This window comes from Mesoplodon bidens (assembly GCF_964165515.1).
Source record: "Mesoplodon bidens genome assembly, chromosome: 19".
Taxonomy (NCBI): Eukaryota; Metazoa; Chordata; class Mammalia; order Artiodactyla; family Ziphiidae; genus Mesoplodon; species Mesoplodon bidens.
The window spans coordinates 39,820,497-39,845,702 of record NC_138179.1 but is presented as its reverse complement, the minus strand read 5'-3'; the positions used below and the strand labels follow the sequence as shown (position 1 = coordinate 39,845,702).

At 57.0% G+C, this 25,206-nt stretch overlaps 1 protein-coding gene across 1 annotated transcript in view; it reads left to right on the top strand.

Annotated features, from left to right (window-relative positions):
- Positions 1–24,738, top strand: part of UBE2O (ubiquitin conjugating enzyme E2 O) — a 58,807-nt gene extending 34,069 nt beyond the window's left edge. Inside the window, exons 2-18 of the mRNA XM_081218036.1 lie at positions 11,428–11,487; positions 11,613–11,723; positions 13,705–13,802; positions 14,323–14,386; positions 15,058–15,201; positions 15,533–15,642; positions 15,779–15,929; positions 16,135–16,607; positions 16,983–17,137; positions 17,379–17,491; positions 17,585–17,713; positions 18,330–18,419; positions 19,210–19,906; positions 20,145–20,281; positions 21,969–22,172; positions 22,270–22,327; positions 22,477–24,738. Of these exons, the coding sequence (XP_081074162.1) occupies positions 11,428–11,487; positions 11,613–11,723; positions 13,705–13,802; positions 14,323–14,386; positions 15,058–15,201; positions 15,533–15,642; positions 15,779–15,929; positions 16,135–16,607; positions 16,983–17,137; positions 17,379–17,491; positions 17,585–17,713; positions 18,330–18,419; positions 19,210–19,906; positions 20,145–20,281; positions 21,969–22,172; positions 22,270–22,327; positions 22,477–23,147 (3,465 nt within the window). The 3' untranslated portion in view covers positions 23,148–24,738. The remainder of the gene's footprint in view (positions 1–11,427; positions 11,488–11,612; positions 11,724–13,704; positions 13,803–14,322; positions 14,387–15,057; positions 15,202–15,532; positions 15,643–15,778; positions 15,930–16,134; positions 16,608–16,982; positions 17,138–17,378; positions 17,492–17,584; positions 17,714–18,329; positions 18,420–19,209; positions 19,907–20,144; positions 20,282–21,968; positions 22,173–22,269; positions 22,328–22,476) is intronic.
- Positions 24,739–25,206: the final 468 nt, after the last annotated feature.

The following is a 25,206-nucleotide window of genomic DNA, read 5'->3' as shown; positions in this document are numbered from 1 at the left end:
ATACGGGTTCGTGCCCCGGTCTGGGAAGATCCCACATGCCACGGAGCGGCTGGGCCCGTGAGCCATGGCTGCTGAGCCTGCGCATCCAGAGCCTGTGCTCCGCAACGGGAGAGGCCACAACAGTGAGAGGCCCGCGTACCACAAAAAAAAAAAAAAAGGGGGGGGGGGGAGGAGAATTTTGACCCTATAAACAAGAAGGTGGTAATTTGCATACTCTAAGATTTCCTGTGGGTTTTCTTGAAATAGCTCCCCGATTCTAAAATCCTTTCAATTTGTAAAAGACTTTTTTAGTAATGATATCTAACTCAAGAGGCACCTGTACGTTAATTTTTTTTAAATAAATTTATTTATTTATTTGTTTTTATTTTTGGCTGCGTTGGGTCTTCGTTGCTGTGTGCAGGCTTTCTCTGGTTGCGGCGAGCAGGGCCTACTCTTCGTTGCGGTGTGCGGGCTTCTCATTGCAGTGGCTTCTCTTGTTGCAGAGCACGGGCTCTAGGCGCGCAGGCTTCAGTAGTTGTGGCACGTGGGCTCAGTAGTTGTGGCTCACGGGCTCTAGAGTGCAGGCTCAGTAGTTGTGGCACACGGGCTTAGTTGCTCCGCAGCATGTGGAATCTTCCTGGGCCAGGGCTCGAACCCATGTCCCTTGCATTGGCAGGCAGATTCTTAACCACTGCGCCACCAGGGAAGCCCTGTACATTAATTTTTGCATCTTGTTTCTGTCTTTGTAGATGTTATTTTGTGTACTTGTTTTCTCCAGCTGAGCTCTAAGTTCCTGGGGAGAGAAACTGTCAGGGGCCTGGTCCAGGCTTTGCCCTGGTGCTCCTGTCCCGGGGCCTTCTCAGGCCGTGTGCACCAGCGCCATCTTTTCCTTTCAGCCACCCCCCTTGGGGGTCTCTGGAGATTCACTTTGCAAATGGAATACCCATGTGGCCCCTCGGCAGGGACAGGTGCTGGGCAGATAGATTCCAGGGCTTCTGGAGACGTTGCAGGGGATGAGCTCTGGAGCTGGAAGGGCCCAGAGCTTGTCCAGCCCAGGGCTGCCCATGCCAGGTGATGCCCAGGGAGGTGACAGGACTTAGCGCATGCAGCTGGGGAGTGGCAACACCGTGGCCTCTGCAGGACCTGGGTCTTGGGCCGTATGGCCAGCCGCAGCCTCGTCTCACTGTGCCTGCAGGGCTGGAGGGATGCTTCCTCCCAGCCTCAGGGATTCCGCTTTTTCATGGTCAGTCAGGTTTTTAGGACTTAACGGTCAAACCAAGAGGTAATAGCGGCCCCCAGGAGCCATTTGGTCTGTGCCAGAGTTGCCAGGCCAGTTGGTGCTTGAGTGATACCCTGTACCCTAGGATGGGTATCCATTTCATGCCTTGAAATAGTAACCACAGGTGTTTGAGAAACAAGCAGAGGTTGGTGTGGGTTCAGGGAGGCTGTGTTTCTTCCTCATGGGGTCCCTTATAGTTGAGAGTGGGCTTGACCTGCCCCACTGGACTCAGATATAGTCCCTTTCAGCTATTTCTCCTCCCTTACTGCCTTGAAAATGCCAGTCAGGATAACCAGGATTTGGAGATAAGTATCAAAATCACTTTAGGAACTTTTTCAGAATGCCTGTTTTCAGAATACCATCCTGGGGACTGGGGGCAGTGAGCCTGGGATGGGGCCCTCCTTCCATCTTGATGCCCCTCTGTTAAGAGCCACTGTTACGTGAGGACAAGGTGATGTGCACGTGGGTCACCTGGAGACCTTGTTAACCTGTGGATTGTAAGGCAGCTGGGCTGGGGCCTGGGGGTCTGCATTTTCAACGAGATCCAGGACGATGCCCCGGGGTAGAAAGGGCTGTGCAGAGGGCCACGCACGCCAAATGAGGAAGGACACTAGCAGATCCAGGGCTCTGGAATCCTGGCGCCAGGTGGCCTAGGACAGGTCACTTACCTCTCTGAGCCTCCAGCCTCCTCTGTGGAATGAGAGCTACCACAGCAGTACCTCCACGTGGGGCTTTCCCCTGCACAGCATGGGCTCCATGAAGGTCTATTCGTGGGATTACCAGCCTGGGTCATCGTTCTGTGAACTCACCTGACATCAGACACGTGGGGGTTATGGTGGGGGTCTGGAAGGCAGTGTTGGGCTCTGTCTGCACCTGGACCATGGGCTTGCTCTCTGCTTACTCCTGGGGATGGATGCCCAGCAGCCCGGCCATGAGAACAGACAGGAAGTCATGCTGTTTACTCTTCTACCTTTTAGTCATACCTCTTGAGTAGGGAGGCCTTCTCAGTCTAACGCTGCCTGTCTGTACCCTCCTTTCTAATCCGGGAGTCCTGGGCTGTTTTGTCCTTTTTAGAGCCAGGTTGATAAGCCCGGGGCCAAGACACTGGGTGCAGTGCTGGGTTCTTTCTCCGTGCCAGCTCTTGCTACTGGAACGCATATGCTGCACCCCAAACACTGCAGCATCTGCAGAGACCCAGCTCTGCTGCCTGGGCTCCAGCTGGCCTGGTGCCAGGCACAGCTCCCCGGTCCTTCCCCCTCACTGAGCAGGCAGTTGGACTCAGTCCCCTTGGGCAGGCTGTGCCTCTGGACCATTTCAGCAAGCTGGCAAGCCGCAGCTGCAGTTTCCAAGCAGTGATGCAGTCATGCTGCATTGCCGGCCCTGATTACAGGCTTCAGGACTGTGGTGTGCCATCAGAGAGAGGGTCCCTGGGGACAGGGCTACCCCTGGGGGTTGAGGGTACAGAGGCCTGGCCAGTTTTCATCTGCAGGGGTCAGGGGGTGGCATCCCTTGCCTGCATCTCTGATGCACATTTCCTTTGCAGCCTGGCCCTTCCCGCCTTCCCCCACCTGCCATTTGGAAACAGGAATCTTTGTCTCTCTACCCAGCTCGGCAGTGTATTTACTTGTATAAATGTTTTGAGGTATTTTCATTTTGTCTCCCCCATCTAAATGTAAGTTCTGTAAAGCCAGGACACGTACCTATGTGTTTGTATTCTTGTCTCATTCTGAATCTATGGAAAACACTAAAAAACTATTGAATTGATTGACCCCAGTCTTTGGTTTTAGCAGAGCTTCTGTTGAATGGTTTCTGTAGCGCGTGATTGACAGAATTTTCCAGTTAGGGGCACCAGCGTTTGTCTTTTCTTCCACTGCCCAGGCATTTCCAGCTCTCCTCCTCCCCCTGGCATGTGAGGCCCTCTGGCCATTTGTGTTTGCTGGTAAAACCTTCGATCCTCAGGTGGGCAGCTTGCTGATGGCTGGATTTTTAGGGACTCGGTCACATGATGGTCAACTGCTCTGAGAAAGTCATTACACTGGCATTCGCTAGACTCACTGGCCAGTCATATCCCCAAATCCATTCAGAACTGGAAGTTGGAAGAGGAGCCCAGCTCCAACCCACAGTTAGTACCATTTCCTGCCACTCCCAGGTTCACTCTTCTGAAGGCCAACTTACTGACATTTTAAGTAATGTCAGAAAGAGTTAAAAGTTCCCCACTCCCACAGTATCTGTGTGTGAACGTTTAGATCCTAGGGTTTTTGATTGTTTTCTTGTTTGGGGCTCTAGACCAGCTTCTGACGAGAAGAGATGTCTCGCTTTGCTTGTAACTGGCTGAAGCCCTAGCCAGAGGGAGCCAGCAGAGCAGATAGGCAGGGGTGGGGCCCTCAAACTTCTTGAAAGTGACCCACCATAGAACATACTATACATCGTGACCCAGGACACATGTATGTTATATATGCGCCTGGAAAAGTGTTCTCAGAACAGTACCTCAGGGCTTCACTGCTGGCGCAGTGGTTGGGAACCCGCCTGCCAATGCAGAGGACACGGGTTCGAGCCCTGGTCTCGAAGATCCCACATGCCGCAGAGCAACTAAGCCCGTGCACCACGACTACTGAACCTGCACTCTAGATCCTGCGAGCCACAACTACTGAAGTCCACGTGCCACAACTACTGAAGCCTGTGCACCTAGAGCCCGAGCTCTGCAACAAGAGAAGCCACCGCAATAAGAAGCCCACGCGCCGCAACGAAGAGTAGCCTGCCGCAACGGGAGAAAGCCTGCGTGCAGCAACGAAGACCCAACAATGAAGACCCAATGCAGCCAAAAGTAAAATAAATCAAAACAAAACAAAACAAAACAAAACAGTACCTAGCCTTCCTGTATGTGATACACCCAGTGTTGGCCATGACCCACTAAATTGATCTCATAACCCACTAATGGGTCACAGCCCTCAGTTTGAAAAACACTGCTTGGGAATTCCGTGATGGTCCAGTGGTTAGGACTCTGCACTTTCACTGCCGAGGGCCTGGGTTCAATCCCTGGTCGGGGAACTGGGATCCCTCTGGCCAACTGGCACGGCAAAAAGAAAAAAGAAAGAAAGAAGGAAAAACACTGCTCTAGGGAGCATTCCATTCTAGGATTTCCAAGGCTTTTTCAGAATTCTGCACTGTGGGATAAACTTCCCAATCTGGCATCTTAGCTCCTCTGGCCTCCAAATTGTATTTGCGTTGGAGGGAGGGAGTTAATATCCCTGGGCCTGCCCCTCCCCTTTCCCCACCCATCTCTATGCCAGATCCTTCTAAATTCCTTAAAGACTGTGTGCATTCCTTATTTTACATTTGTATTCTTCTCTAGCCTTGAATCTATAGGAAGCACTGAAAAAAATTTCGATGACCTCAGTCCAAGGATTAGCAAAGTTCTATTGAATGGCTTCCTCTATTCTCACCCCCTAGACTGAGCTGGGCTTCTCAGCCAGTGACTAGCATGTCCCCCATTCCATCTTGGCTTGGAGTGCAGCTGGGTGGCCACCGCAGTGAGCTGGGGTGCTGGCAGCCAAGTAGACCCAGGGGCAGCGGGACTGGGGCCTTCTTCAGCATCTGCGACCTCGGCTGAGGGAGTGAGAGGGGGTGGTTAGGAGGCCCTGAAGTTTCCCCACCCCACCCCCCATTGACCACTGTCCCAGCTCTAGCTGTATGAGAGGTGGGAGGGATGGTGTTTCTCAGATTCTTTTTACCCCTTGGGAAGTAGCAAGCCTTTAGAAATTTCCAGCACTGGTCTCACCTCATTATATTCCTTTCAGGAATCTGTTCTTTGAGTCCTGGCCTAGGTAAACAGCCTCATCTCCCGTGTGTCTGCTGGCCCTGCCACTCCTCTCTCCTCTCCCTCCCCAGGAAGGGCCTGGCTCAGGCCACTGAACACAGCCCAAACCGGGGGCCACAGCAAGCCGTCCCCCATCTCCCACTCACTTGCCAGGGGCACGGTGTGGGACTGGCAGACAGCTCGTCCTTGCGACCCGAGACTGTGGGTGCTGGTACTCCCATTGTCAGTTGAGGATCTGGTACAGCTCATGTCACTCATCCCCAGGGAAGACTGCTTGGCTTTCTTGCTGTGGGTCCAAAGGACACCCGCCTCTCCTCCCCTGTGTTTTGGCCTTGCCGGAGTTTGACAGGAGATGGCAGTGGTGGGCGGGTGGCTTCCAGCCTTGATGCAGATGCTCAGGCCCCTTTAATGGCCCTCCTTTGCCCGTTGTTGGACTTCCTGCCTCTTCCCCTCTCACACTGGGAGCCCTGTTCGTGGACACTGATCTTAGTGACCAGGCATGAAGCCTGCTTTTTTTCCTAAGGTGGGTGCTCAGCCCCCACTGAGCAGGCCAGCCCTTAGGGCCACCCAGTCCTACAGGATGTAATGTTCAAATCCACTTTAAAGTAACTTCTTGTTTCAGCTTCCTTGTATTTTCAACCAATTGATCAGCCTCAGTTTGCCTTTTTCTGTCCTTGGAACATTTTTATATGGTGCATTAGGTTCAGTCGAGAGCCGTGTTAGGAATGAGGGTCGGGACCAGCTCGTCGTTCCTGCTGTGCCGTCAGTGCCAGGAGTCAGAGCTGCAGCTCAGGGAAGCAGTGTGCGCCTCGGGCAGCCCGGGGGGCAAGGGGCAGGGAGTGGGCCTCCTGGCCAGGGCAGAGCTCCTTGGAGCTCAAATGGGGGTGGGACGGAAGTGCTCAGGCCCCCTGCCATGTTGCCTTCCCCCGGCGGTGTCCCCCCTCCTCCCTTTGCCACTGAATTGCTTTCCGACTTGGAGCACCTCTTTAACTCAAACTTCAGAAAGGATCTGGAGGGTGATCCTTTCACCCTCCTCTGGTCTCAGCACCACCAGACTCTCCTGGGAACAGCCTCAGGGCTCCTCAGCCTCAGCACTGCTGATGCTTTGGGCCGAATCAGTCTCTGCTGTGGGGGGCCGTCCTGAGCATTGTTGGATGTTTAACAGCGCCCCTGGCCTCTCACCACCAGGAGCCCCTCCCCCAGCTGTGACAGCCAAGCGTGTCTCCAGACATTACAGATGTCCTCTGTGGGGCAGAGTTGCCCCCGGTTGAGAACCCCTGGGCTACCTGGTCACCCTACCCTGCCCACAGCCAGATGACGCTTTTTTCTTTTCTTTTTTTTGCGGTACGCGGGCCTCTCACTGTTGTGGCCTCTCCTGTTGCGGAGCACAGGCTCCGGACACGCAGGCTCAGCGGCCATGGCTCACGGGCCCAGCCGCTCCGCGGCATGTGGGATCTTCCCGGACCGGGGCACGAACCCGTATCCCCTGCATCGGCAGGCGGACTCTCAACCACTGCGCCACCAGGGAAGCCCCAGATGACGCTTTTAATGTGACCCCTGCTCAGAGACCTGCAAGCGCTCCGGTCACTCAGGACGGACTCTCAGGTCCTTCCCTGGTGCTTTTTCTCTGAGGCCCGAGATGCTTGGCCTCGCCTCCTGCTCCCTGCTGCTCTGTTGCAGCCCTGCTGGCCTCCGCTGGGCGTCATCCAGGCGCACTCTGCCAGGGTCGTCAGGGCGGCTCTTCTGTCTGCTTGGAAAGCGCACTCCCTTAATACACTCAGACCTCTGGTCACATGTCACCTTGGAGCAGCCTTTCCTGGTCACCCTCTGAAAATAAATAACTTGCTCTTGCTCCCCTCCCGTTTCCAGCCTCTCCCCCACACACCCTGGGTAGTGCCTTGGTTTTCTGTATGGCACATAGCACCACCTGACCTGTGTGTGTGTGTGCGTGCGCACGCGCGTGTGCCTGTCTGTTTCTCTGCTGCACTAGAATGGAGGCTGAGTCAGAGCGGGGCTTATCTCACCAGTGCTTGTCCTCCCTGAAGCCTGGCTCTCTTCCTCCAGAGCAGGTGCAGGAATCCTCGCCATGCGGGCAGGTGTGTTGTTTGCTACTCCTGTTTCCAGAGGAGGCAGTGGAAGCAAAGGATGTGGGTTCTCGGATTCCACCAGGCACGTCCCGCAGACATGTCACAAAAGTGTCCAAGCACAGGGAGTTATACCCAATCTCTTGTAATAACCTGTAACGGAATGTAATCTGCAAAGAACCCACAAAAACAAATCGCTGTGCTGTACACTTGAAACTAACACAGTATTGTAAGTCAACTATATGTCAATTTAAAAACATTTTAAAAGTCTCCAAAGTAATGCATGTTCGTTTTTAAAACCACCTGTAGCCCCTCTTCACTCAGACACTTTAACATTTTGGTGTGTTATCTTTCTTGTCTTGCTTTTTTTTGTTATTCAGAAACCTCTGATAGCTACAGCTCTCCCTCAAGAAATGTTAAACAGTAGTTCACCACCTCAGAGGTTGTTCAGAATTCTAGAGCCAATAATGACAGTTAAACTCTATCCACCTTCCACCTCAGATCCCACGCTGGTGACACTTTTTTAAAAACTGCGTCCAGGGTGCGCCTAACCAAAAACGTGGCTCTGTTTCATGGCTTAGTTTCACTTTTCAATCTGGCGTTTTCTTAGAGCAGGCACAGCGCCCTCTGGTGTTAGCCTCCAGTGTCTGGTGCCTGTGATCTGGGTGCCTGATCTCTCAAGGGGGGAGGAGCAGAGGAAGGCAAACTGCTGAGACCCGGTGGTGTCTCCCACCTGGCGGCCTCGGCGGGCGCTCAGGGCCCTGATGACGTCCGCAGGCAGAGGCCACCACAGCCGCCTGCCATGTGCCCCAAAAATGAATAGAGCAGTTGTTGCTTTTATAACCAGGGGAAGAATTACTGTCTTTCAGAGGGTGTGGACCTGCCTGAAATGTGTTTTACTCTATCCCTAAATCTCTCCTTCGCTGGGGAGGGAGGAGGTTTTTCTGTGGTTAAGCGCATGGACTTGAGCTAGACTGCCTGAGTTGAAGTCCCAGCGGCACCACTTAGGAGCCGTGTGACCATGAACACATGACTTCTTTTCTCTTTGTCTCAGTTTACTTATCTGTAAAGACAATGACAGTCTGCTTATTTCGTGGAGTTGTGGAGGATTTCTCAGGTTAAAACACGTGAAGTGCTAGAAAACTGCATGGAGTGTAATACACACCAGCTGTGCTGTCGCTGTGAGGAGAGGCTTCCAGAGCAGAGGTTCCTTCCAGAGCAGGGGTTCTGAAAGCCTTCGAGATGCAGGGAGCACGTGCCCGGAACAGGGAGAGGTGAGGAGGACGTGGGTAAGCGCTGTTCCAGGGGAGATGCCCGGCTGGAGCGGCTGGCGGATGTGGAAAGAGCAGTGCCCGGTGTGGTGGGACGTGGGCACCTGGGAGGGAAACTGGTGAAAGAGCATGGAGAGGCTTGCAAGTCATCCTCGCCCTCCCAGGCGTCCTGTTCTCATTTTCTGGAATTCCCAAGGAAAAGAAATGTAGCCAGAGGGACTTCCCTGGTGGCGCAGTGGTTAAGAATCTGCCTGCCAATGAAGGGGACACGGGTTCTATCCCTATCCGGGAAAATCCCACATGCTGCGGAGCAACTAAGCCCCTGCGCCACAACTACTGAGCCTGCGCTCTAGAGCCCATGAGCCACAACTACCGAGCCCACGTGCTACAACTACTGAAGCCCGCGCGCCTGGAGCCCGTGCTCCGCAACGAGAGAAGCCACTGCAATGAGAAACCCATGCACCGCAATGAAGAGTAGCCCCCGCTCGCTGTGAGTAGAGAAAGCCCGCGTGCAGCGACGAAGACCCAACGCAGCCAAAATAAATTAATTAATAAAAGAAAAAAAAAGAAATGCGGCCAGAATAGTGGCCCCTGCACCCCTCTGTCCTGCCTGCCACTCCGCTCTACACTGTCATTGTCGTTGTCGTGCAAGATCAGAAGAGCCTGGAGACCCAGCTTCACGTGGAAGGAGTCAGACTCGGGCAAGAGGCCAAGCGCGGGTCAGGAGAGCCACATCCGGGGACACGCTGGCTCACCAGGCCCCCTCCTTGGAACTCGGGGACCTGCCTGCCCCACAGCCTCGCAGAGGTTCTACAGAGGGAGGAAGGAGAAAACCCATCCCTGTCCTTGCTGTGATGCCAGCTTTCACTGGCTGTGTAGTTCCTGCTTCGGCCTCAGAGCAGGAGCCTCAGTTTCCCGTACCCCCTCGGAGGTAGCGAGGCTGGGCCGTGTCCCATCAAAGACTGTGCTGATTTAGGGTCTGCGCTTGGGCCACTCCCTTCCTTTCCTGGCAGCTGTCTCGGGGACTGACACAGACGCTGAGGTTGGGATGATGTGCAGACTCAACTTGGGTCTCTCCTCAAGGTCCCTGAGCCCGCGAGGCAGCCTGTGCCCGCAGCCACAGCTGCTCCAAGCATGGTGTCACCTGCCCCATGCAGCACTGTCCCTCTCCCAGTGGATTTCCCCTCACTGCAACTTCTGGTTTCTGTGGCAACTTGGAAAGATCTGCAGTTGTGGCTTTTTGAAGTCTAAAATGGGAGCAGAGGTTTGAGATAGGGTGGGACAGCACTGAAAATACCATGTCCCACCCAGGGATTTGGGCCCAGAGGGTTACAGGATAGGAGGTTCTTTGAATTAGAAAAATGGCACTGTCATCCCAGCACACCGTTAGCAGAGTTCCACGTGGCCCCTTGCAGCCTCCTGGGATCTTGGATCCTGAGCTCAGGGTCTTCAGCCTGTGCCTAGCGGGCAACGGAGGCCGGTGGAGTAGTCATAGCACTTAGCGTTGGCTGAGCCCTTACTGTGGGCCTGGCGCCTGGTGGCCGTCTGTGCTTTCACTGCCTCGTTAATCCTCTGAGCCACTCACCCCACCTTTTACACGAGCGCTTCGCGAGGCTGCTTTGCAAGGCTGCAGCGCCAGCGCAGGTAAGTGTCCGGTGTGCTTAACACCGGGGCTCCCTCTCATCTGGAACACGGGCTTGTGTCCCTGTAGGAGCATCTCTGTCACCTGTTGATGGCGGGCCCATTGCTTCCCCTTTACTTTTTTTTAAAGTCACATCCCACTAATAGCAGGGTTTGCTTTAGTCGTTGCCAGGATTTCGGTGCCCTTAAGCGCCTGTCTCCCTTCTCAGTTAGTTCTCCTCTCATGAGGTCACCGTTCCAGGCCCCACGTTCTGCGGTGGAGTGATCTTGAGTGTTCAGTTGGGTGTTTGAGGGAATAGCTCTTCCATCCCCCTAGTTTGGGGTCTTGGAGGTGCCTGAGCCAGGGAGATGGGCAGTCACAGAGATGCACCGGTTCCCAGGACTCAGTGAAGAACCACAGAGGAGCAGCCCCAGGTTTGGGGAGCCAGCAAGGAAGATGCACTGGCCCAGTGGAGAAACGTCTCCCGCCTGGGCTGCTGTGGGGCGTCTGGTGCCCGGCAGGGGGAGGGACTTTGTCGTGGAGGGATGGCTCAATGCTTGCCGCGCAGTTGGCCAGGCTCCAGAAGCCGGCATCCTGAGAGTCGGTTACTCAGCAGCTCGCAGTCCTCTGCGGGGCAGTTGATAAGGAGCAGGCTGTGACTGGCCGGGCAGGGTGGCCCAGATTAGAAGGTGGTGAGGCTGATAGCGGCTTCAGGGTGACCCTCGGCCCAGTGTCACGCTCCTCCTCCAGCCCACCCTGCTCAGCACTCGGCAGCAGGGGTGCAGGGCAGGCAGAAGCTGGAAAAAGGATTCCACTCACAGCAAAATGTTTTGCTCTCTGCAGAATGGGCTGTTAAATCTTTATTTTATTTTATTCTATTTTTTCGGCACGCGGGCCTCTCACTGCTGTGGCCTCTCCCGTTGCGGAGCACAGGCTCCGGAAGCGCAGGCTCAGCGGCCATGGCTCATGGGCCCAGCCGCTCCGCGGCATGTGGGACCTTCCCGGACCAGGGCACGAACCCGTGTCCCCTGCATCGGCAGGCGGACTCGCAACCACTGCGCCACCAGGGAAGCCCCTAAATCTTTAATTTAAATGAGGCCTTACGTGATCTGTCACGTAGCCACACTTTTCAGCGTGATCAGTTACCGCTGGTGAGCACGGTGTTTGCCTTTGGTGCGGGAGGTCGCACCTGGCGTGCTGTCTCCTGATCTGGGTGCTGTTGGAGGGGCGTGTGGGATTTGGCAAAGCCGAGCTCTGGGCTTATGGTTTGTGTGCTTAGCTATACGTATGCTACGCTTCACTAAGAGGTAGGGAGAAGACTGTATCCTGTAGTGATCTGGGGGGCCGTGCTCTGACACCTGTGCTCTCTGTTCCAGTTGAAACTAGAGGACCGCTCCGTGGTGCCCCGGGATGTGGTCCGGCACATGCGCTCCACTGTGAGTCCCGCGTCCCACTCGGTGGGGCAGGGTTGGTGGGGGGTGGCCTGGGGCAGGTCCTGGCCGGGTCTGCTGGGTGGCCCCACGGGGCGCCTGCCGGGACCTGGATGCCTTCTCCCCCGCAGGACAGCCAGTGTGGCACGGTGATCGACGTGAACATCGACTGCGCCGTGAAGCTCATTGGCACCAACTGCATCGTCTACCCCGTCAACAGCAAGGACCTGCAGCACATCTGGGTGAGCCCACCCCGCCTGCCACCCCCGCTGAACCCCCTCTCGGGGCTCTGGTTCTCTCCGCGGCTCCTTCCCAGGCCGGGTGGCCAAGCCCAGCAGTCAGCTCGCTCTCTGCAGCCTCACCATGCTTCTTGTGAGTCAGCCATGCAGACGCGAGGTCAGGACACGGCTTTACGTCTCCAGCAGAGACTGCTGGTTTCCCTTCTCCTCTAATGCTTTTTTTGGAACAAATTTCTTTTCAGTTTACTTTCTTAATGATTTCAAACTTACTGAAAAGTTGTAGGTACCTTTTTCCCCTGCAACATCCAGGTTCCTCAGCTGGTGACATTTCGCTGCATCAGCTCCAGCGCCTTTCCTCCCTCCTTCCCCACCTCTCTGTACTCCTCTGTCGCTCTCTCTTTCTCACTCCCCCCGCCGCCTTCTCTCCCTCTCTCTTTCTCCCCTCCCCTTTTCTGAAACATTTGAAAGCAAACTACAGGTATGATGCTATATGACCCCTAAATACTACAATGTGTATTTCCCCAAAACAGGAACACTCTGCTGTTTAACCACCATTCAAAGCCCAAAACGAGGACTTTGACCCATTACTGTCCAATCCACAGACCTCATTCAGTTGTCCCAGCGATCTCCTTTTTCCCCTCTGACCCAGGATTCCATCAGGAGCACACACAAGAATTGTCAGCTCTTTGATCTCCCCCAGTCTGGAGAGGTTCCCCAGTCTTGCTTTGTCTTCCTTATCCCGGGTGACCCTGAGCGTGGGGCCATCTGACGGTGCCCATGACCAGCCTGGGGCCCTGCGTTCTTGGCAGAACTGCCCCAGAAGTGCTGCTGAGCTCTTCACTGGCCCGGAACGTCCCATGGCCTCAGGGTGGGGGCATTCCGTTTGCTCCCCAGTCGTCTGGGGCTCTGCCATGTCTCCCCACCGTAAAGTCAGCATTCACCCTGTTGGAAGCGATTCTATCAGTTTTGTGGGGAGATATTCCGGGATTGTGTCAATAACCCGGTACTTCTCAAACCCCCATACATCAGCCTTAGCTTCCATTAACGATTCCCACCTGAACCAGCCAGCACTCTGGTGGCTGCTAAATGGGGATTTTATGACTCCATCGTTGCCTACTTGTTTTTATTAGTTTGGCATTCTACTGTATGGAAGAGCTGTACTTTCTGTCCCATTTATTTATTCACTTTTTATATCAGTATGGATGCAGAGATTCCTGTTTTATTCAGTTGGTTATAACCCATTACTGTCATTATTTGTTTTGTTGCTTGAATGATCCCACATTTGGCCAGTAGGATCCCCTTCAAGCTGACATCTGTGTCCTTTTGACATATCCCCACCATTTTTTTTTAAACACTTTCTTTCTATCTTATATTTTTTCTCATCCAGCCTAGAATCAGCTGTTTTTTCAAGGAGCCCTGGTTCCTTTCAGAAAATGGTATTTCAAAAGCCAAGATCTGGATGCACGCTGGGTGTGCTAATTGCTGCTAGGCCCTATTCAGGGCAACACTGGGGAATACATGTATGTCTACATACGTAGACACACACACACGTCTAGATATGTCCGTGCCTGTTCTGTGTGTATAAGATGTATGGGTTCGTCTTGATCCTTCCAGCCCCAGTCCAGCTCCACAGGCTCCTCCTCTCTTCCCCTTCCTGTTCCTGTATTAGTGAGTGCCGTCCCCAATAGTGAGAGACATGGCTCTTGATATCCTCAGTTTAGTTATTTATTTGCTTAAATCACTTTACTTATTCATCTGTATAACCACCCTCCCCAGCCCGCTCCCACTTATGTGTCCTGTGTCCTTGGGACGCCGTGGGAGGGGAGCTGGGGTGCAGCTGGACTCTTGGGGGAAAGCCTGCTGCAGCAGCTATTAGGTCGGACCTATCTAGAGCCTTCCTCCCGTCTGTACGGCCAAGAGGAATTGGTGCCCTGGACACCAGTGTCATCGGCCACCTCTCACACCCCTCTCGCCTGATCTGCAGCCCTTCATGTATGGAGACTACATTGCCTATGACTGCTGGCTGGGGAAGGTCTACGACTTGAAGAACCAGATCATCCTCAAGCTGTCTAACGGTGCCAGGTGCGGATTTCACCATGGAGGAGCCATCGTTCGGCAGGGGCAGCCCGTGAAGCGGGGCAGGGGGTGTTTTCTCGGTTCCTCGAGGGCTGTACTAGGGGCTGCAGGCTTTCGGGGCTTCAAGTCTCAGGACCTGACCCTGGGCTGGTCTCCTTGTCAGCCTGGCCTGATCCTCTGGCTCAGTTTCTGGTCTAGGCTCTACCCTGGTTTCGGGAGAGCTGCATTATCATTTAGGACACGTGAGAGGGGCTGATGCTTTATTTTAGGCACTTTAATGGTGGTGAACACTCAGATCCGGGTGTAGGGTCTTGTTTGTTTTAGGAGAGTTCCTTGTACCAGTGCAGGGGCTGAGGTGTGGGAGGAGGATGAACTGCCTATTTTGGGCGGGGGGGCGGACGTATTGACACCTCTGCACAAGTCCTTTAGATCCTGACCAGCACCACAAGGGGTCCTGGCTGCCTCGCCTCCCCTAAGACCCAGGCAGTGTGTCAGGTGCCAACCAAGCCCCTGTGCCCTGTTGCAGGTGCTCCATGAACACAGAGGATGGTGCCAAGCTCTACGATGTCTGCCCGCATGTCAGCGACTCTGTACGTTGGCTCCACCCAAGGAGACTGGGGGCGGGGCGGGGGGCCTCTCATCTCATGTTCCTCAGCCCTTGGGCTGTGCAGGAGGGACTTCTCAGCAGAGAGCTTGGAGCTGACCCAGGCTAACCACTGCTTCTACGCCATTGCTTTCCTAGAAAAGGGGCGGTGTGTATCCAAAGGTATAAAAGTTTGGGTGTGGGCAGAAAGCAGTAGAACCTTTCTTTGCATTTTGTTGACTTTGTATCTCATTCTTTTTAAATCTCCTGTTTTCTTAGAGCGTATGCAGTATTTTACTACAATTGACATTTTAGAACAGTAGTACATGACACAGTTTGTAAATAAGAATACTAGGGGAGTGTGTGTGATTAAGCAGGTTTGGGGACCCCTGTCCTCTGGAGCTTTAGTCCTTCAAGTGCCTCCCCTGGACCAGCAGCATTGTTGTGGCCTGAGAGCTTGGAAGCAGAATGGGCCAGACGTGCATTTCAGTAAGATCCCTGGTGATTTGTATGCACCTGAGGTCTGGGAGGTGCTACTCTGGAGCCTTAGGGGCTGTGGAGCGTGGAGGTTGGGGCCAGCAGGAGCCAGGCACAGAGCAGGGGGTGCGGGTGTGGAGAGCGCCCTCCCCTGAGGAGGCAGTGCTCACGGGGACTTTTCTCTGGCCCCAAATCCTGCAGGGTCTCTTCTTTGATGATTCCTACGGCTTCTACCCAGGCCAGGTGCTCATTGGCCCTGCCAAGATCTTCTCCAGTGTCCAGTGGCTGTCAGGGGTCAAGCCCGTGCTCAGCACCAAGAGCAAGTTCCGCGTGTTGGTCGAAGAGGTAGGGGTGGGGGCAGGACAGGGGGGTGAGGCCCTGGATCTCCCGCCCACCCTGCCTCACCTGGGGTGGGGCTGCTCTGAGAACCAAGGGAACCCGGGCCGAGCAAGGTGGGAGGGTGGTGAGTGGCAGGTCCTCTGGGCCCTGACTGGAGGTGAGGAGGCCGCAGTGAGTGGCCCCTGGGGTGGGCCTGTTCTGTGGGTGTCCAAACTTGGTGCTACACTGTGATGAGGACCTGCTTCCTGCTCTGGGGACAGGTGGGCTCCGGACAGCTGCTTAAAGAGAGGGCGTTAGAGCCTGCTGACTGTGGCCCTGTCCTGCCCGCCACCCCCAGGTGCAGGTTGTGGAGCTGAAGGTCACATGGATTACCAAGAGCTTCTGTCCAGGGGGCACGGACAGCGTCAGCCCCCCGCCCTCTGTCATCACCCAGGAAAACCTAGGCAGGTGAGCGGCTCCAGCGCGCCACCCGCTCCAGCGCCCCCAGGGGCGGTCCCCAAGCAGGTCTCTGGGCCGCGGGCACAGGTGCGTGGGGCTGAGAACCCCCTGGCCCAGCCCCTGCCTCTCCTCCCTCCCCTCCCAGGGTGAAGCGTCTCGGATGCTTTGACCATGCTCAGCGGCAGCTCGGGGAGCGCTGTCTGTATGTCTTCCCAGCCAAGGTAGAGCCGGCCAAGATTGCCTGTGAATGTCCAGAAAAACACTGCGCCCAGGGGGAGGGCTCTATGGCCAAGAAGGTATGTCCTCGGGGCTGGGGCTTGGCGGGCGTTTGAGGAACTGGCCTTGAGCCATTTCCACAGCAGGAAGGTCTGTGCTTTAGGCCTTGGGGGGCAGCCCTGATGACCCTTGCAGGCCAGCTAGGTGTGTACAGCTGTCACCCCTCAGACCGAGCTGCCTGGGGCCCGGCCGCGTCAGCCGGCTCTCCCTATTCTGTCCCTGCAGGTGAAGCGCCTCCTCAGGAACCAGGTTGTGAGGATCATGTCCTGGTCCCCGGACTCCCAGTGCTCCAGGGACCACTCCGTGGAGGACACAGGCAAGAAGGGGGCGGCCAAAGCCAAGGGCGCAGCAGGGTCCGCCAGCCCCGAGGAGACGCCTGATGGGTCTGCCAGCCCCGTGGAGATGCAGGACGAGGGCCCCGAGGAGGCCCACGAGGGGGGCGAGCAGCTGCCCCCCTTCCTGCTGAAGGAGGGCGGGGATGACCGGCTGCACTCGGCCGAGCAGGACGCCGATGACGAGGCCGCCGACGACACGGACGACAGCAGCTCGGTGACCTCCTCCGCCAGCTCCACCACCTCCTCCCAGAGCGGCAGCGGCGCAGGTCGCAAGAAGAGCATCCCCTTGTCCATCAAGAACTTAAAGCGGAAACACAAGAGGAAGAAGAATAAGATCACTCGTGACTTCAAGCCGGGGGACAGGTAAACTCAGGGGCACCCTCCCTTTCCCGGCCGGGTGCCCAGCCTGAGACCCTCCCCTCCTGCCCCCGCCCCGCTCCCACACGCATGCACACCCAGGCTCACGTGCACATGGGCGCGCTCGCAGTCTGCAGGCCCCGTGAAGGCTCAGAGGTGCCCAGCCAAGATGACGTAGGTGCCTGGGGTTGGCCGGGTGGGAAGGAGGGATCTGGGAGTGGGAGAGGGCGGGACAGGGGCCCCTTCCCGGAGGAGATGCCTGGCGGAGAGACTGTTTCTTCCCTGCTGCCTGATGCTCAGAGTTTCAGTTTACGAAGCCCGTGGGGTGGGGCGGTGGGTAGAGAGCGTAGCTGCCCTTTCCTCACTGGTCCTGCCCTGCAGGGTGGCGGTGGAGGTGGTGACCACGATGACCTCAGCAGACGTGATGTGGCAGGACGGCTCCGTGGAGTGCAACGTCCGCTCCAACGACCTCTTCCCTGTGCACCACCTGGACAACAACGAGTTCTGCCCTGGAGACTTCGTGGTGGACAAGCGAGGTAGCGCCGGGTGGGGCTTGGGAAGAAGGGGCGAGGGGTCTGGGCATCAAGGACACTCCCCTTGGTGGTCACTCTTCTGAAGACTCGGGGAGCCTTTCTGGCCTGCACTGACCGAGCCAGGGAAGCAGTGGGTTCTGGGCCCCATTGTGGTTGACGTGCAGTGGGTGGGTGGGTGGCAGGTGGCACCACCAGGGCGCCTTAGCTAGTCATGCCCCCCTCCCCCCGACCGCTGGGTCCCTAGTCCAGAGCTGTCCGGACCCCGCTGTCTACGGCGTGGTGCAGTCTGGGGACCACGTGGGCCGCACCTGCATGGTGAAGTGGTTCAAGCTGCGGCCGAGTGGGGACGACGTGGAGGTGAGCGGGTGCTGCCCCCACGTCTCCTTCAGGGTGGGCTCTGGTGGGCTGGATGTAGGGCCCCTGGGCTCACGACCACCCATCCCTCCCCAGCTGATTGGAGAGGAGGAAGATGTGAGCGTCTACGACATTGCCGATCACCCTGACTTTCGGTTCCGCACGACCGATATCGTTATCCGAATCGGCAACACTGAGGATGGAGGGCCTCACAGGGAGGATGAGGTACGTGCACCCTGGCCTGTGTGGCAGCTGCAGTACCTCATGGTGCCACCAGGTGGCACCAGGAGCCGAGACCTGCAAGTCCTTTGGGCTGCGTGTCCGCCCCAAGCGCCTTCCCCAGGAGAGCAGCTGCCGGCAGCGGGGCCGCTCAGTCCGAGCACCTGCACGAGGACTCACCTACCTGCCAGGCTCAGGCCTCGTTCACACAGCTGCTCCCTGGGCCTATTAGAGAAGCCCATTCGTGTCCTCCGCGCCACGAGCGTGGTGTCAGGTGCTACAGGAGCACAGGAGAGGCCTGGGGAGGTGGCGTCTGAGCTGGGCCCTGGAGCACAAGTGGGGACACAGGGTGGGGTTGGGCAGATTCCAGGCAGAGGAAGAGTGGGGATGAGAGTCCCGAGGCTGGAAGCCCGGAGAGACCAGGATGCTGCAAGCAGGAAGGGAGTGAGTGGGGGGCTCAGTGGATGGCGAGCATTGGGGGTGTTTCAACCAAAGGGTCCCGTGCTCGAGTTACTCACGGTGGTCTCTGGCTGGTGCCCACATCCCTTCTGTTCTCATGGCCTTGCCCCTGCCCTCACCCTTGGGGAGCTGCACCTTTGACCCTGTCCCATTTGCCCTGCAGCCGTCGGTCGGCCAGGTGGCCCGCGTGGACATCAGCAGCAAGGTGGAGGTGGTGTGGGCTGATAACTCCAAGACCATCATCCTGCCCCAGGTGAGCCCCTGCAGAGTCCACCTCGCAGCTCCAGACCATGGCAGCCAGGCCGGGAGCTCAGATCTTCCTGGCCAGGGAGTCTGCTTTGGGGGAGTAAGGTCTCAGGGAAAGGAAAGGCAGTATTACACCCAGAGCCCCGGGGCGAGAGAGTCGGGAAAGCAGAGAGGCAGCCTACAGCTGGATTGCCAGTCTACAGCTGGATTGCCAGTCGTGTGTAGATTTTCACAGACCTCCCAGATCTGCCTGGATCCCCATTCACTGTGCTAAGAAAACACAGGTTGCTTCCTTTAAGAAATTAGAGCCTTCTCACCAACACTTCTAGGACAACTTTCACAGATCAGGGAGAGAAAGCAGATGGGTTCTGAGTGGCAGGGCTGTTTTTGATGCTGTTTCTTTGCTCCCTTGTTTGAGCTGATGCTCACACCCCAGCTCCCCTCTCCTGGCACCAACATGGGGTGGGGGAGGGGCTCACCTCTTGTCCAGGAGGCCATTCCGGGGGTGGGGAACAGGGTGTGACACGGCCCTGCTGACCAAGTGCACTCAGCGGCAAGGAGGCTGGAACAGGCCTTGGCTGGGCCTTGGGCCCATGGGTGGGGCTGGGGCAGCGGAGGTGCCTCTCGGGCCTAGGGACCAAGAAGCACAGAGGCCCAACTGCGGAGGCCAGAGCAGGAAAGGGGGGAAGGGTGGCGTGGCTGCCGAGGCCTCAGGGCACCCAGTCACTATCAGCTCTGAGGGTTGGGGTCCTGGCAGAGCGCCCCTGAATGGCCCGCGCCCCGTCTCCCCCCACCAGCACCTGTACAACATCGAGTCTGAGATCGAGGAGTCAGACTATGACTCGGTAGAAGGCAGCACCAGTGGGGCGTCCTCGGATGAGTGGGAGGACGACAGTGACAGCTGGGAGACGGACAATGGGCTGGTGGAGGACGAGCACCCCAAGATAGAGGAGCCCCCCATCCCAGCCACCGAGCAGCCGGTGGCCCCCGAGGAGGACAAGGGAGTGGTGATCAGCGAGGAGGCCGCCACGGCCGCCATCCAGGGAGCCGTGGCCATGGCCACCCCTGTGGCTGGGCTGATGGAGAAGGCTGGCAAGGATGGGCCCCCGAAGAGCTTCCGGGAGTTGAAAGAGGCCATCAAGATCCTGGAGAGCCTCAAGAACATGACCGTGGAGCAGCTTCTGACGGGCTCGCCCACCTCCCCCACGGCGGAGCCGGAGAAGCCGACGCGGGAGAAGAAGTTTCTGGACGACATCAAGAAGCTGCAGGAAAACCTCAAGAAGACCCTGGACAACGTGGCCATCGCAGAGGAGGAGAAGATGGAGGCTGTGCCAGACACGGAGCGCAAGGAGGACAAGCCCGAGGGGCAGTCACCTGTGAAGGCCGAGTGGCCCAGCGAGACCCCGGTGCTCTGCCAGCAGTGCGGCGGCAAGCCCGGGGTCACCTTCACCAGCGCCAAGGGCGAGGTCTTCTCGGTGCTGGAGTTCGCGCCCTGTGAGTTGGCCCCGTGTGTGTTCCAGATCTGGAGGCCAGGTGGCTGGCCCCTGGCTGCCGCCCAGGGCTGGGGAGCCGTTTCCCTGGCCTGGGCACCAGTCCCCATGCCAGGAGAGGAGGGCAGGGAGCATGTGGGTTCATCCACCTGTCGGGGGAGCGCTCCCAGCGGCCGCCGCATCTCCAGGTGGAGTTCCCAGGCCTCGCCCTGAGGAACTGACCACTCTCTTTCCCCCTCTAGCAAATCACTCTTTTAAGAAAATTGAGTTCCAGCCTCCAGAAGCCAAGAAGTTCTTCAGCACGGTGCGGAAGGAGATGGCCCTGCTGGCTACCTCGCTGCCCGACGGCATCATGGTCAAGACCTTCGAGGACAGAATGGCAAGTAGCCTGGTGCGGGCTGGGCCTGGGGACTACCGGGTGCGGCTGTGCTGTGTGGGCGCCTGGTGCCCGAGAGGCTGCAGCCTCGGCCCCTGGGCCTGCAGGCCTGAGGGACTCCTTACCAGGCAGGACAGGCTCCACCAGGGGAGCCACACGGCTGGCAGGAGTCCCACGCATGTGTCTAGACCAGATGGTCATCCTTTTAAAAGTTAGTTTAAGATTGTAATGATCACCTGACTCTTCTCTCGTTTTTTGAAAAATTAGAACATTTTAGAAAAAGTCATAGTTGTCTTTGACCAGTCCTCACCCTGCCCCCAGGGGCCATGACTTCAGCAGTTTCATGGGTCTCCTTCCAGGTGATCTTCTTCTGTGTTTACATGTTCGTGCATCGCCATAAACCAGACTATCTTGTAGGATTTGTTCTACACGATTAGCACATCATCATACACATCATCTATAACTTGTTTTTTTTTCAGCCAACGGTAATTTTTCAGACGTACCCACGTTGATTCACACTGATGTAGGTCATTGCTTTTTAGCTACAGGACAGTATAGCCTCCCGTGGCCACGTCACACTCCATTTGCCACTTCTCTGTTTGTGACCTGGGCCCCGTGTTTTGAGTCATGCTGGTGGAGGCGTGTGAGCGCCTCCTTGTTTGTTCCAGGAATGAGCGAGCGTGGTCCATATGCCACCTTATTTGTTCAGCAGACCTTCACTGGGCCTTGCTGTGTGCCAGGCACCATGCAAGACACTGAATTTGGGTCCAAGTGAGGCCTCAGCTCCAGCCCAGGCCTGGAGGAAAGGGGCCAGAGGAAAGGGACCACAAAGAGAGGCACTGTTGAAATGGGCCTGCAGGCGGCCAGAAACCCCAGGGCAGGGCCAGGAGCGCGTGCGTGGTCAGGGCCGCTCGAGGTTCTTGATGATGCTTTTAGTTTTCCTTGGGTTTTAGTGAAATTTCTTTTGAAAATTCCAGCCCATCTCAGCTCTGCTGACGGAAGAACTCTTTTGTTTGCTTTCTACCCAAATCTCACTCAGAGGGAAAGGGAAATCGTGTGTTATCTTGAGGCCCACAGAGTGGCTCTAGTCCCAAGTACACGAGAGGATTCCGTCACTCCAGCTAGTCCTTGGCCCTAGCCGGCTCTCAGCTCATTGCTCACCCGGCACGTTGCCCTGGCGATGGTCCCCCCCAACCCCGACAGTCAGTGTGGATCTCTGGTGTCTGTGGAGAGTCTCCTTGGTGACTTATAGCCTGAGTTTCTAGTGGTCTCCCAGCGTTTTCCCCGACTTCAGTTCCTCTCATCCTTCTAGTTCCCTAAAAGCAAGTGCAGCCTTGCCATCCTGGAATGTTCTTTCATCCTCTGATGGGTTGTAATTGTTGCTTGCTTCACTGGGGGTAGGGGGCTGTTTTGAGGAATGCAACTTACAAGTGATGATTTATAAGGAAAAAACCTGGTAGGATACAAACCGGCTTCGAAGATTCTTTTTGTGTCAGGAGTTAGAAGATGCCAGGCAGGTCTGCACAGAGGTGTTTGCGTTTAGCTTCTCTGTTGCTGGCAGTGTCTGGAGTCCCAGGGGGCTGCTCCTGCTGGAGCCGCACAGAGCCCTGGAAGAGATCACATCCAGGTGCCCCGTGTGGAAGCCCGCCGCCAACCTCAGCCTTCCCTCCCTCCCCCCCTCCTCCTCTAGGACCTCTTCTCGGCCCTAATCAAGGGCCCCACTCGCACCCCCTACGAGGACGGCCTCTACCTGTTTGACATCCAGCTCCCCAACATCTACCCAGCCGTGCCCCCCCACTTCTGCTACCTCTCCCAGTGCAGTGGCCGTCTGAACCCCAACCTGTATGACAATGGGAAGGTGTGCGTCAGCCTACTGGGCACCTGGATTGGAAAGGTGGGTACGGTGCCGGCACCTGGTCAGGACTGGGGGAGGCCGGTCTGGACAGGTGTCTGGGACAGAGTTAATCGATCGCACTGTGTGTGTGTTTTAGGGGACAGAGAGGTGGACGAGCAAATCCAGCCTTCTCCAGGTGCTCATCTCCATCCAAGGTACGGTGGGTGGGGCCGGGGGGGTGACAGGGCTGCCGGAGGGCACAGTGACTCGGGCTTTTGCGCCCCCCACCTCCTGTCTGTAGCTCTGGCCTCCTCTCGGGGGTTGAGATCGGGCGGGCGGGCCTGATGGGCTTCTCCTCGGGCAGGTCTAATCCTGGTGAATGAACCGTACTACAACGAAGCCGGCTTTGACAGCGACCGCGGCCTACAGGAGGGCTATGAGAACAGTCGCTGCTACAACGAGATGGCGCTCATCCGCGTGGTGCAGTCCATGACCCAGCTGGTGCGGCGGCCGCCCGAGGTCTTCGAGCAGGAGATCCGGCAGCACTTCAGTACCGGCGGCTGGCGGCTGGTGAACCGCGTTGAGTCCTGGCTGGAAACGCACGCCCTGCTGGAGGGGGCCCAAGCGCTGCCCAACGGGCTTCCCAAGGACAGTAGCTCGCCAGAGCCGCCAGCTGTGGCCGAGCTCTCAGACTACAGCCGAGAAGAACCTGAGGACGGAGGGCTGGCCCCTGGAGAGGCCTCCCAGGGCTCAGACTCGGAGGGCGGCGCGCAGGGCCCGGCCTCAGCCAGCAGGGACCGCACAGACCAGACTTCGGAGGCAGCGCCTGACGCCTCAGTGCCACCCAGTGTCAAACCAAAGAAGCGGAGAAAGAGCTACCGGAGCTTCTTGCCTGAGAAGAGTGGCTACCCTGACATCGGCTTCCCCCTCTTCCCGCTTTCTAAGGGTTTCATCAAGAGCATCCGGGGGGTCCTGACTCAGTTCCGGGCCGCTCTGATGGAGGCGGGCATGCCCGAGAGCGTGGAGGCCAAGTAGTCAGCCAGCCCTGGAGGAAGGAGTGTCGCTGCGGGGAGAGGCCAGCTGCTGCCTGCTCACTCCCTCCCCTGGAACCTCCCCTCTTCCCTTTCCTCCTCTGTTCCCAGTGCAAGCCCCGCCCATTGCCCTCTTCTCCCCAGTATGAGTGATGCTGAAGTGCAGGAAGTTTCTTGAGATGCTGCCATTTCTATTCCCAAGCAATCTTCCAGCAAGCGGGGTCCCTGTGGCAAAGAAAATCTGAACCCTGTTGCTGATTTTCCACTTGTCACCCCAGGCAGGGTGTCCCAGCACTTCCTCCCTCGCCATCTCCGCCTCAGGTCGGAGGTGGGCCTTTCGTGGGGGCTGACGCGGGAGAACTCGGGGCCCAGGTGTGTGCGGACCCGCGGGACCGGACCCGTGGGACCGGACCCGTGGGATGAGTGGACGTGCCTTGCATGAAGTGTGGGTTGCTCCAGCGGTTCCCCGGTCCCCTTTGTCCTCTTCATCCCACTGTAGCTTCCTAGTGTCCCAGGCCCTCCTGCTGCCACCACCAACCGCCTCCTCCCTCGTCTCCCAGCACCAACACTCTCCCTTGGGAGTTGTAGCTGCCGTCACAGACTTCTGGCTCTGCTCTGGCCCATTTACACAGGAGAGCCTTCGGGCCTGTTGAAGTCGCTCTCTAAGAGAGGTTGGGACCAGGCTGGGTTCAGGGTGACCCCCAGGAGAGGTGGTGGCCTCACACGCTGCCATGGAGTGAGGACCAGGGGGCTGCTGGGAAAGAAACAGCTGTAGGTGCCTTGCTCTTCCTGTGCCACGGGGCCGGGGGGATGGCAGCTCTGGCCTCAAGGCCTTGCGCTCAGCCCCGTCCCGGGGCCCCGGGAGGCCGCAGCACGGACAAGCCTGGGGCAAGTGCGAGGGCCTCTGCTGTGGGCTGTGCCCCTCCCACTGTCAAACGCTAACGCTGGGGGGCGGCATGTAGCTCCCTGAACACAGCGAGCCAGCCCTCTCTCCCGGAGGATGAGAGCGAGGCCTGTCAGCCCTTCACTTACGAGCTGCAGGCTCAATGCGGGAGAGAGGCAGCCGGCAGGCTTCTCCCTCGCAGAGACGGGCCCAGAGGTTTACAGATTTTTCTAAGCGTTTGATAATGTGAAGCTCCAGTTGAATAGGATGCTGTTGAGCACATTGCAGCTATGTAATTTTGGTGTATGTATGTACTATTTAAGATTGAAAGAAAATAAATCTCAAAAGCAAAGATATTAACTCTTACTAGAAAAAAAAAAAGACAAAATAAGAAGCCAAAGCATGATGCGTCTTGTCCGCCTTACGCTGGCTCCACACCTGAGCTGCCGCAACCGTGTGGGCGGCTGCAGCAGCGCGGGGAAGGGCGGGGCCGGAGCCGGTGTCTTGTTTGAGGATCACCCAGAGTGACTGCCCGGGCTGTGCTTCCCGGGGCGTCGTTCATGTGGAGATGTGAATGCCTACTGCTTAAGATACCTGTATAAAGTGCTGTGTGATTAAACTTTTTTTTTACTTGCATTTTTTTTGTTTGTTTGGCTCATTACAATGTACAAAAAAGACAAGGTGGCACCATTAAACCTGCCTCTGCCATCCATCTGGCTCTGTCGCCTTTCTTCCCCTCGGGGGCACCTCACACACCCTCCCCAGGGGAAGGAAAGATCCCTATTGCTGGGGAGGCTCGAGGCAGCGGCACTTTCCCCTCCCAGCCTGCTGCTGCGCCTCCGTGTTTCCTGTCAGGGGACTCACGGGGGCCGGGAGATGAGGGTCTAGAAGTTCAGTGGGTCGGTGCTCTCGCCTCCGAGCAGGGCCCGTGTCCTTTTCCTCAAGAGCCGCCTTTCAGCAGTGCGTCAGCAGTAGCCGTGGTCCCCAGGGGCCCGTGACTGACCAGTTGCACCGGTTCAGCTCCTTCCAGATGCTGGGGGAGCTGACTTGGCAGCACCTGGCCTGGGCTTGAAGCCAAAAGGGTTCCCCACTTTGAGCGGGTAGCATCTGCCCCTCCCTGCTGCTTCCTTTTAACCCCTGCCCACCACTCCCCAAAAAGGATGGGCTGGAGGAGGGCAGG